Source organism: Monodon monoceros, unplaced genomic scaffold (genome assembly GCF_005190385.1).
Source record: "Monodon monoceros isolate NGI ecotype Baffin Bay Population unplaced genomic scaffold, NGI_Narwhal_1 Super_Scaffold_4, whole genome shotgun sequence".
In the NCBI taxonomy this organism is placed as follows: Eukaryota; Metazoa; Chordata; class Mammalia; order Artiodactyla; family Monodontidae; genus Monodon; species Monodon monoceros.
The window spans coordinates 14,753,451-14,766,389 of record NW_021703781.1 but is presented as its reverse complement, the minus strand read 5'-3'; the positions used below and the strand labels follow the sequence as shown (position 1 = coordinate 14,766,389).

The window sequence follows — 12,939 nt, the reverse complement described above, 5'->3', positions numbered from 1 at the left end:
TAAGGCCAACTGGTTTCCCCTGGGCCAGGCCTGCTTACTTACTGTGAGCTCATGGTCAAATGAGCTAATGATCAGGAAAGGCACTAACAGGTCTCTAAAGGACACGCCTGGCAATCTAAGGTCTGTGAGAAACCCCTAGAAAAAAGGACAGCAGTTTCTGCATGCCATCAACAGCAGTTCACTTCGTTTTATTTTTCATTTTATACTGGAGTATAGTTGATTGACAAAGTTGTGTTAGTCTCAGGTGGACAGCAAAGTGATTCAGTTATACATGAATCTATCCTTTTTCAGGTTCTTTTCCCATTTAGATTATTACAGAGTACTGAGTAGAGTTCCCTGTGCTATACAGTAGGTTTTTGTTGATTATCTATTTTATATATGTAAAATATGTATATGTTAATCCCAACAGTTCATTTAGTTTTAATTTCCTTTCTGAAGTACTCATCTCTTCCCCATTTTATGTATTTCTGACTGCAGTGTTTTGGGAGGAGCACAATGCTTTATTTTATACACAATTCAAGTCTCCACAGAAAATCCTTCTAACCCTTGTTGAAAATATTGAAGTGTCTTACCTGCTCAGACTGTGTCAGCTTCATAGCTTCAGAAAGATACGCTGGTTAAAAAAAAAAAAGAGAGACACATTATGTGTCGTCATTTTGTTATTAAAAGGTCAAACAAAGAGTTTTAATACTCCTCATATGACAAAGAGAACTGGTCTTAGAAGCAATTCTGCTACATAGTTACCCTATTCCCGAAAAGGATTTAAAAAAAAAAAGGATTCTTAACTTCTCCATAAAAAATATCAGTGGTAATCAAATGTACATATTCCATACTTCACCTTGGAGGGGCTGGTTCTTTTAAATCAATGTAGATTTCACAGTTAAGGAAGTAAAGATGGCATAATCAGAAAAACAGAATTAGGTAGGCTTAAAATTAAACAAGAACCTATCAAATTCCTATTACTCAAATTATGCTCACAAAAACATCAAGATATTGACTATCAATGACTTTTTACCCACATGAATACCTAAACTATCATTTTGGGCTCCTATAGAACTACTTTTATTGAATTGTGTCTGAGCTATACTATCAGCCTACTGTGAATCTGGTAGTTAAAAGCCCAAAGAACTCACTGACATATTTATAATAAGTAGCTGCAGGCAGTATTAGGACATTTATGAAAATGTCACTGTAAAAATCCATAACTTTCCTCTCTAAGCTGACTGCTAGAACGCTGAAGGCCATGTTCCCCTTCAAGAACTCATGATGCATTTTGTGAACTACCAGTCCTCCCCCATTTTATCTTTCTATGGATTTTATATTTTGTTGTATTCCTCTGTAAGCCCTTTTATATCTTGCTGGAACAAGACAGGGTATAAAAAGTATTATTAATAATAGGTCGTGTCCAATTAATCCCCATTTTTTTATCTCTTGCTCACTATAAACTTTTTGGCATCTCTCATACATTAACTTCCTTCTTGCCTTTTCTCCAATACTATAGGCACTGCTTTCTGTCTAATCTTAATCCAAATATTTTAATGATTTCCTGAGTTCATCACTTAGAACTGTTGTCTGCCAGGTTCTATCACAGTCTTCAAGACAGACTAATTGGATGCTCCCTCCACATCAGAAAACAGAGTTGGTTATATGGCCCGTGCTCCAGCCATACCTACATTTTCCCCTCAACTTTTTGTCTTATTAAGTCTGTATAACTGCATACAGACGACTTCTTTTCCTTTTGTTCATGTGTAAGTCTGCTGAGACATTCTATCTCTTACTGTGATTGTGTGGATTTCCCTAGACATCCCTCCCATTATTCTCTGTGTACATTTGCCTCCCTGTCTGAAATACAGTTTGCTTTAAATCCAGTTTCTTAACACATAGAACAGTTTCACAAAACCAAGCTTAACCCAAATGCAGTGCCTCCCTTTGTAGAACCTTGAAACTATAACACGACAGAAGAAGATACCCAAGGACACTGAGTTCCCAAAGCTCAGAGAATTCAAAAAGAGTCACACTGTCATTTAAATTATTTCCCAATCTTAAAATCTGGGTCTTAAAAGTTATTTTAAAAGAAAAAAAAATTTTTTAATCTGACTGCATGGTAATGAGTTTACCCCAGAGCCACAAAAGGAACAAATGCCCAAGACAGAAATGTAGGCAGAGAATACTTATCTCAGAAATATTTACCAATGTGGTTAAACTGCTTTCTTCAATTATGATACAAGGCTAATATTTGAAGTAAATACTAAGTAAATGATGAAGAAAAGGAATTAAGAAAATCTTAAGAATCTATCACTTCTTAAAATAATAACATTTACTATCAAATACATATAAACAATGTACTCTGAGGTCTGCTCATCTTCTGAAAAGTTCATTTTGAGTTCTAAGCATTGTTAATGCCTATGATTAACTTCCCATTTAAGCTTTTGCTCTTTTTCGAAATCCACTTAGAAACTGGATTGCATTAAGACTGGTAAGGGAGGACTTCCCTGGTGGCGCAGTGGTTAAGAATCTGCCTGCCAATGCAGGGGACACGGGTTCAAGTCCTGGTCCAGGAGGATCCCACATGCCACAGAGCAGCTAAGCCCGTGCGCCACAGCTACTGAGCCTGAGCGCCACAACTACTGAAGCCCACGTGCCTAGAGCCCATGCTCCGCAACAAGAGAAGCCACCACGATGAGAAGCCCACGCACTGCAACAGAGTAGCCTCCATTCGCTGCAACTAGAGAAAGCGCAACAAAGAGTAGCCCCCATTCGCTGCAACTAGAGAAAGCCCGTGTGCAGCAACAAAGACCCAACGCAGCCAAAAATAAAATAAATTTATTTTAAAAAAAAAGACTGATAAGGGAGAGTTATAGAAAACCAGTTAGAGCTGCTAATCAAGGGTTTAAAGCAATAGGGTTTAAAGCAATAATGCTGAATTCTTGGTAGTTTATGGCTTCTTAACTTTTTTTCAATATAGAGCGGTAAAAATGCGTACACCTCCTCCTCCCCACCTCCTGCCAGATGTAGACAGCTTTCTCCTTCTGGGTTGGGTATCTCAGTTTATCAAGTAACCTCTTTATTTCTATATATTTACAAAACACTATCAGAACACTACAAAGTGTAGCGGATATGAGTCCTTAGCTGTGTAGTCTCGGGTAAACTGTCTCAGAATCTCCTCTGATCTTGAACAGAGGCCCCTTCTTTTGCCCTTAAATTCTCTCATTTCAGGCTTTCATCCCACCAGTCTTTCTCAGATGATGACCTTTCCCTGTTTTGTCTCTAAAATGATTTCCAAATACTAAGTTCCTTCCTCTCAGGATACATTTACATCCATACCTCCCAAAACACCTCTGTTCGAGCCCTAGACATAAGTCAATTTAGAAAACACTGAGCTCATTCTAACCACATTAATTTTCAAACTAGCACTACATTCACAACTCTACTCTGAAACACAACACAAGGCTATTTTTAACCAAGTCTAAACTCCAAATCAAATCCGCTGGGTGGGATTAACTAATCACACTTAAAGTTGTATCTCCATAATTAGAGCTAATGGGATCCAACAGACTGCCTTTATCTTTTCTTTAGATACAGAGAAAGGGAGAGAAGAATTTAAAAGCCCAACATTAATTTTAAGTCTTCAAATAAAGACAGGGATGCAGGCTAGGAATGAAAGAAACTTCTCTCTCTTTTATGTATTCAGAATATCCTACCAATCCAGAGACACTGCTTTGGGAAAGCAAATGTTCTCCTTACTTGCTGCAAGTAATAAATCCTTCCTTCTCGGCGAGGGGCGGGGGCAGAATATCCTACCAATCAACACACAACCTAATGCTGATCAGTCTGTTATTTATGTGTAACCATGACCACTCTGGATTATTTAACTAAATGTAGCATTTCACTGCAGCATTCATGGTTTTTTTTTTTAAATAGTATAGTACACTTTTTTTTTATAGTGACTACAAATTTAACAATTTGATTCATAACAAAATATGGCTTATGGAAGATTTAAAGAGCACTAGCTGCCAAGTTTAATGTTGTCTAAAGCTCCCATAAAATTCACCATAAAAATCCACAAAGATTTATGGGATGTATACAATGCATTCAGCCCTACAGCTGAAGGGGTACACTTCAGTAGCAAAACTAACTCTTCAAAAATAAGACGTGAAATTTTCTCTGAAAATTACTGACTTGTAGGCAAAAATCACTGACATAGAAGGACTTATCAGGAGGGGCAGCCTCTGCCAGGAAAAAGCAGGACTTGGATCATGGTACTGGCCTAGAGGGGAGGAAAGCGCCTTCCTCCAGCGGAAAGAGTACGGGGCTCGCTCTAAGACAGGCAGCCACTCCACCGTAGGATGAAGCACCCCCGCCCCGAAGCTTTTAGGCTACTCAGCTAACAGAAACCAGTCTGTACTAACAGACCCTGAAGATCTATTTCTGAGTTCAACATATGCTAGCTTGTATGACTGAGATAAAATTAGGTGTTCTAAACTTCATACCTAAAAGAAGGTCATGAGCAGCATGGTACTATAGGTACTATAGGCATGAATGTATAGACGAAACATTCAGAAGGGAAGCTAAAGAAAGGCCACAGGAAAGAGTTTCAATGGATTTTGTATTATCAGCATCTTAGAAAACAGAAACTCAGTGAAAATTAATGGCTGGAATTAAATTAGTTATTACTTTCAAAACCCAAAAAAGCTAAATATTTGAAATCCAGACTCCTTCTCTATAACAACTAAGATGAATTGACAGACACTTCTTGGAATCACTTCTGTCTTTGGGGATCCTCAGGCTCAGGAAGCTGTGTCCAGGAATCATTTATGAATACGGCATATGCAATCTTCTTGATTTAGAAAGACTGGGTTAGGAGGAGCTGGAAAATCTAACACACTCACTTGAAAAATAATCCAAGCTGTGTTCCAGTGGGTCAGTAGTATCAAGCTGGTACATGCAGGGCAACAACACATCATTACTCTTGTGACTTTCATTCTAAATAACGTGTTGAGAGATACTGGAAAAAAGAAACTGCCCTGAAGTTTTAGACTCAGTATTTCTTAAAAACAATACTCACCTGCAGCCTTTTTGTGACAAGAAATAGCCTCTTCGTATTTCCCTGCAGCTACTAAACGATCTGCTCGTCTGCTCTGTTGATGAGCCTAGAAGACAAACATTCCTGAGTTCCTCTTACTTAAAAAAAAAAAAAAAAAAAAAAAAAAAACTTTTAAGAAGATATAATGCTGTTTGTTGCCACACATCAAACCATTACGGCTGTATCTAAAACTGGGGAAACCTAGTGGGTAGTATCTGAAAGGACTGGCAACTTCTCTCAACTCCACTAATAAACAATCGAGGTTAACACTAGGCACCAACTCCTTCAGGGAACGTTCTTCAGAGATAAGCCAAGGGCCATCATCAAATTGTTACTCAAAATGTATATTTTCTTGGTTTTTAACTCATTCTTCCTTTTCAACATTAAAGTTGCTATTTATGTTTTCAAGATAAAAAGTCTGTACATTATACAGTTGAGGAATTAATGATACCAATATTTAATGTTATGGTGGAGATCTTTTCAGGTACAGCTCACCAAAACAACAAACTCAAAGTACTGAAAGCAAATGGATTAAATAAATAGTCACTGGTCTCCTTACATTTGTGTTACATTTCAGAACTATTACAATTTTGTGAATGTGTTTCATCTCTTACATAAGGAGGTCCATAGACTCATAGTGGTCACATATCTTACATAAGGTTATACAGTTAGCAGGCAAGGAGAAAGCAATGGTCAGCTGAAGTCTTCTAACTAGTGTAATGTTTTCCTCACTAACAAACTCACAGATAATTTAGCAAAGCTGCTTAAAGTGAAAAAGCACTATACACCTATGTTCACAGCAGCATTATTCAGAATAATCAAAAGGTGGAAGCAACCTAAGCATTCATCAACAGATGAATGAACAAAATGTGGTGCATACACACAATGTAAAATTACTCAGCCTGAAGAGGGAGGAAACTGACACATGCTACAGCATGAACTTTGAGGACTTTAAACTAATAATGAAATATATAATAAGCCACTTGCAAAAAGACAAATACTATATGATCCCACTTAATGAGGTATCTAAAGTAGTCAAACTCACAGAAACTGAAAGTAGAAAGGATAGTTGCCAGAGACTCGGGGGAGAGAAAAGTGGGGAGTTGCTGATTCAATGGGTGTAGAGTTTCAGATTTACAAGATGAAAAAGTTCTGGAGATCTGCTGCATAATAATGTGAATATTCTTAACACTACTGAACTGTACACTTAAAAATTACAGACGGCAAATTTGGTTGTTCCCTGCTGGTCTAGTGGTTGGGATTTGGAGCTTTCACTGCCATGGCCCAGGTTCAATCCCTGGTCGGGGAACTGAACTTCCTGCAAGCCACATGATGTGACCCAAAATTATTTTTAATTAAAAATTTAAAGACAGAAAATTTTATGTGTACTTTACCTCAGTTTCTTTTTAAAAAGCAAAAATCAAATCTGTGTGTCAGGTGTGAAATGATTTGTGTTGAATGCTTTTCAAAAAATGTGCCACTGATGCCTCATAAAAATACTTCAGAAAATCACTTTTGTAACTGAGATTAGAAATATTTGCAAGTTTACAAATTATGCTCAGTGTAAAACAGAGGTGAAGACAAAAGTAGGGAACAGTACACTTCTAGCAATGCATGCTGTTTACATTTTCCCCGTTTCTATTTTTGTAAGGAAGAGGCAAGCGACACTCTTAAAAGAAAGATTATTCCTTTCAATTGTTTCAGAGGCTTTTTATTCTTCAAATAGTAATTAAACAAACTTTTTCTCTAAGTCTCAATTTATTCCTAAAAATAATAATGGATAACCAGAAATGACTAAGGGCTTAAAATATAATTTTAACCATGGAGTCCTGGATTTGAACAAAAAACATGTTCTTAACACAGGAGTATTATATAGTATCCAGAAATGATACAGATCTTTTGGGGAGAGAATGTACATAATCAAGAAAGGTAAGTTATGATCAACATGATTCCTCTAAGGAATGTATTCTGAGCATATAGCTAAAGCAAGTGACAATCAACAAGGTTCTAGGCACAGGGAAAAAAAAATAATGAAAGAATCTGCATATGCCTTTACCTTTCTAAGCTTTGAAAGAAGCCCTATTTAAGAGACAACCTTCTCTGAAATCCCAAAGTACTTCCTAACTAGGATGGCACAGTGCAGACATAGCCCTACCAAGAACCTGGGGCACTGGGCTCAAGTTCTGTAATCCCACTAAACCAGCCAAGTTATCTCATCCTTCAGGGCCTGTTCCCTCACCTGTAAAATGATGGAGTTAGATCTGTGCTTCTCAAGTTTTAATGGAATCCAAATCACTGGGTAATCTGGTTAAAATGCACACTGATTCAGAAGGGCTTGAGATTCTACCCAGGTGAAGCTGAAGCTACTGGCTCTTGGACACACTTTGAGAAGCCGGGATGAGATGCTCTCTGAGGTTACCTTATTCTAACACTGCCTCTAGTCTCTCTGTCCAATGACATTAATCATTTTCTACCTTGTACTATATTTACGAAGCTCCCTAGTTAAACTTCAAGTTCCACAATAGTAGAATAAATTTTTTTCTTTTTCATATTCTTTTCCATTAGTTTATTACAGGATATTGAATATAGTTCCCTGTGCTATACAGTAGGTCCTTGTTGGTTATCTATTCTATGTATACTAGTGTGTGTCTGCTAATCCCAACCTTCCCCACCCTCTTTCCCCTTTGGTAACCATAAATTTGTTTTCTATGTCCATGAGTCTGTTTCTGTTTTGTTAATAGGTTCATCATTTGTATCATATTTTAGATTCCACATGTAAGTGATATCATATGGTATTTGTCTTCCTCTGACTTACTTAAGTATGATAATCTTGAGGTACATCCACGTTGCTGCAAATGGCATTATTTCACTTTTTTATGGCTGAGTAATATTCCATGTGTATATATAATACCACATCCTTATCCATTCATCTGTTGATGGACATGTAAGTTGTTTCCATGTCTCAGCTATTGTGAATAGTGCTGCTATGAACACAGGGGTGCATATATCTTTTTGAATTGGAGTTTTGCCCAGATATATGCCCAGAAGTGGGATTGCTGGATCATATGTTAACTCTATTTTTAGTTCAAGAAACCTCCATACTGTTTTCCATAGTAGCTGCACCAACTTACATTCCTACCAACAGTGCAGAAGGATTCCCTTTTCTCTACATCCTCTCCAGCATTTGTTATTTGTATACTTTTTAACGATGGCCATTCTGACTGGTGTTAGGTGGTACCTCATTATGGTTTTGATTTGCATTTTTCTAATAATTAGTGATGTTGAGCATCTTTTCATGTGCCTATTGGCCGTCTATATGTCTTCTTTGGAGAACTGTCTATTTGGGTCTTCTGCCCATTTTTTGATTGGGTTGTTTAGTTTTTTGTTATTGAGTTGCATCAGCTGTTTAATTATTTTGGAAATTAAGCCCTTCTAAGTCGCATAGTTTGTAAGTATTTTCTCTCATTCTGTAGGCTGTCTTTTCATCTTGTTTATGACTTCCTTTGCTACGCAAAAGCTTCTGTGTGATTAGGTCCCATTTGTCTATTTTTGCTTTTATTTCTATTGCCTTGAGAGACTGCCCTAGGAAAACACTGCCACTTCAGCGAATGTTTTGCCTATGTTCTCTTCTAGGAGTTTTGTGGTGTCACGTCTTATGTTTAAGTCTTAAAGCTATTTTGAGTTTATTTTTGTCTGTGGTGTGAGAATAAACTTTTTCTTGAACACCAAAGAAACAAAAAGTTCTCAAGTGGTAGGAACAGGACCTCATGGCTCTTCCAACTCCCCAAAAACTTCCCCATGTAAAATCCAATCTCTGATCACGCTGCCAACTCAGTAGTTACATTTCATTTTAAAACACACACCTACTTTAGGTTATCTGGCACCACAGCAATCAAATTCCCTATTAAAAAATACAGGTCCTACACCAAGTTGTTAGACACCCAGCACATGCCAACTGCCTAGGTTCAAATCTCAGCTTGAGCACTTATTAGACACCTGAACTTGGCTTTCTTAACTTCCTGCCCAAGTTTTCTCATCTTTAAAATGAGAATGTTGTGAAAATTAAACGAGTTAAAAGACAGTAAAAGCAGCAGAGGTTATCTACCACCATAAAGCTTACAATGTGATTGGGGAGATTAGACTAAACTGCATTCTTTTCCAACTAAAGATACTGTATGAAGCTTATTTTTGTAGTAATTCTTATTTTTAAAACAATCTTTAAAGGTCTCTAATATTAAAATTGATCTCTCTTTAAATACTGTTCTTGGCAGAATCACAGCATTAAAAGTATTAAATCCATATGCTTCTTTGGTGATTCAAAATAAAACAGGAAAAAGAAGCAACTGAAACGGGAACGTTCATTAGGGATTCTAAAAGTTTGGGCACTGATATTTTATAATTCTGAAAACATGTTTCTCTTCTGCCAATTACTTCAAGATGCACTAAAATTTTATGGGGAAGGTTTTATCTCAATACTTCGTTCAAAAATGATAAAAGACAACAAATGCTGGAGAGGGTGTGGAGAAAAGGGAACCCTCTTGCACTGTTGGTGGGAATGTAAATTGATACAGCCACTATGGAGAACAGTACAGACGTTCCTTAAAAAACTAAAAATAGAATTACCGTATGACCCAGCAATCCCACCACTGGGCATATACCCAGAGAAAACAGTAATTCAAAAAGACACATGCACCCCAATGTTCACTGCAGCACTGTTTACTATTTACCCAGGTCATGGAAGCAACCTAAATACCCATCGACAGAAGAATGGATAAAGAAGATGTGGGATAAAGAAGATGTGGTACATACATACAGTGGAATATTAGCCATAAAAAGGAACAAAATTGGGTCATTTGTAGAGACGTGGATGGACCTAGAGACTGCCATACAGAGCGAAGTCAGAAAGAGAAAAACAAATATCGTATATTAACGCATATATGTGGAATCTAGAAAAATGGTACAGATGAATTGGTTTGCAAGGCATAAATAGAGACACAGATGTAGCGAACAAACGTATGGATGCCAAGGGGGCAAAGTGGGGGTGGGGGATGAATTGGGAGATTGGGAGTGACATATATACACTAATATGTATAAAATACATAACTAATAAGAACCTGCTGTATAGCACAGGGATCTCCACTTCGCTGTACAGTAGAAACTAACACAACACTGTAAAACAACTATACCTCAACAACAACAACAAAAAGATAAAAGACAATATAGGTCTTTATGAGTGATATCACTAACAATTCAAATAATGTTTAAGCCAAGAATATATCTATTTTGGGTACTAACCCAAACAAATAAAGTAAATTTTATTTATTTTCTTCTTAAAGTTTATCAGGAAACTTAGGACAGAAAAGGTAACTTAACACTCTTCATGAATTTTAACTCCAGGAGCACCTAAATATATAAGACAAATATTAAGAGACCTAAAGGAAGAAACAGACAGCAATGTAATTACAGGAGCCTTTAAAACCCCATTTACATCAATAGATAGATCATCCAGACCAAAACAACAGTAGGGAAACACAGGCCCTAAATGACATATTAGACAAGATGGAACAAATATATACAGAACATTCCATCCAAAAGCAACAGAATACACATTCTTCAAGTGCTCATGGAACATTCTCCAGGACAGATCGTATGTCAGACCACAAAACAAATCTTAACAACGTGGCCCAGGTTCAATCCCTGGTTGGGGAACTAACCAACTGCAAAAACAAAAAACACACAGAAACCAAAAATGAAAAGATGTTCCAACTGGTAACACAGAAATACAAAGGATAATAAGAAACTATTATGAACAATTATATGCCAACAAATTGGGCAACCTAGAAGAAATAGATAAATTCCTAGAAACACAAAACTGTCTAAGACCAAATTATGAAAAAACAGAAAATCTGAACAAACCAATCACAGACATATCTCGGAGATACTGCAAGCTCAGTTCCAGGCCACGGCAATAAAGTGAATACTGGAATAAAATGAGTCACACAAATTTTTTGGTTTCCCAATACATGTAAAAGTTATGTTGGGACTTCCCTCGTAGTCCAGTGGTTAAGACCCCGAGCTCCCAATGCAGGGGGCCCATGTTCGATCCCTGGTCAGGGAACTAGATCCCACATGCTGCAACTAAGAGCCCGCATACTGCAGCTAAAAAAGGTCCCACAAGCCTCAACTAAAAGATCCCACACACAGAAACAAAGATCCCACGTGCCACAACTAAGACCCAGCACAGCCAAATAAATAAATATTTTTAAGATAAATAAATAAAAGTTATGTTTACACTACACTGTTGTCTATTAAGTGTGCAATAACATTATGTCCAAAAAAAAACAATGTAGGGCCTCCCTGGTGGCGCAGTGGTTGAGAGTCCGCCTGCCAATGCAGGGGACACGGGTTCGTGCCCCGGTCCAGGAAGATCCCACATGCCACGGAGCGGCTGGGCCCGTGAGCCATGGCTGCTGAGCCTGCGCGTCCAGAGCCTGTGCTCTGCAACGGGAGAGGCCACAGCAGTGAGAGGCCCACGTACCGCAAAAAAAAAAAAAAAAAAAAAAAATCAATGTACATTCCTTAATTTGAAAATAATGCAGTTGGAACAATGGTGCCAATAAGACACAGGGTAGTCATAAACCTTCAATTTGTTAAAAAAAAAATGCAACATCTGCAAAGTGCAATAAAGCAAAGCACAATAAAATGAGGTACACCTGTACGGGTATGGAGACTGAATTAGTAATCACAAACTTCACAACAAACAAAAATCCAGGACCAGACGGCTTCACTGGTGAATCCTACCAAAAATTCAAAGAATACCAATCCTCCTCAAAGTCTTCCAAAAAACAGAAGAATAGGGAACACTTCCAAACTTATTTTACAAGGCCAGCATTACCCTGATACCAAAACAGACAAGGACACCAAATGGAAAAAAACAAAGCTAGAGGCCGATATCCCTGACGAACACAGATACAAAAATCCTCAGCAAAATACTCGCAAATCAAGTGGGATTTATTCCAGGGATACAAAGATGGTTCAACAAATCAAACTTATCCAAAAACCAATGTGATGCCACATTAACAAAATGAGGAATAAAAATCACATGAGCAAGGGGAGCAAACAAGATGGCGGAGTAGAAGGACGTGCTCTCATTCCCTCTTGCGAGAACACCAGAATCACAACTACCTGCTGGACAATCATTGACAGGAAGACACTGGAACTCACCAAAAAAGATACCCCACATCCAAAGACAAAGGAGAAGCCACAGTGAGACGGTAGGAGGGGCGCAATCACAGTAAAATCAAATCCCATAACTGGTGCGTGGGTGACTCACAGACTGGCGAACACTTATACCACAGAAGTCCACCCACTGGAGTGAAGGTTCTGAGCCCCACATCAGGCTTCCCAACCCGGGGGTCTGGCAACAGGAGGAGGAATTCCTAGAGAATCAGACTTTGACGCCTAGTAGGAATTGATTGCAGGACTTCAACAGGACTGGGGAAACAGAGACTCCACTCTTGGAGGGCACACACAAAGTAGTGTGTGCATCGGGACCCAGGGGAAGCAGCAGTGACCCCCGGGGAGACTGAACCAGACCTACCTGCTAGTGTTGGAGGGTCTCCTGCAGAGGTGGGGGGTGGCTGTGGCTCATTGTGGGAACAAGGACACTGGCAGCAGAAGTTCTGCGAAGTACTCCTTGGCGGGAGCCCTCCCAGAGTCTGTCATCAGCCCCACCAAAGAGCCCAGGTAGGCTCCAGTACCGGGTTGTCAGGCCATACAACCAACAGGGAGGGAACCCAGCCCTACCCATCAACAGTCAAGTGGATTAAAGTTTTACTGAGCTCTGCCCACAAGAG

The 12,939-nt window shown here is 38.5% G+C and overlaps 1 protein-coding gene across 2 annotated transcripts in view; it reads right to left on the bottom strand.

Annotated features, from left to right (window-relative positions):
* The window catches only part of NRBF2 (nuclear receptor binding factor 2), a 32,285-nt gene that overhangs the window by 2,288 nt on the left and 17,058 nt on the right, over positions 1-12,939 (bottom strand). The window contains exons 2-3 of one of the 2 annotated variants that reach the window (XM_029244596.1): positions 5,066-5,150; positions 573-613 (exon numbers count right to left, since the gene is read on the bottom strand). In XM_029244596.1, coding sequence (XP_029100429.1) covers positions 573-613; positions 5,066-5,150 — 126 coding nt within the window. The remainder of the gene's footprint in view (positions 1-572; positions 614-5,065; positions 5,151-12,939) is intronic. The other variant, XM_029244597.1, reaches the window with a different exon arrangement.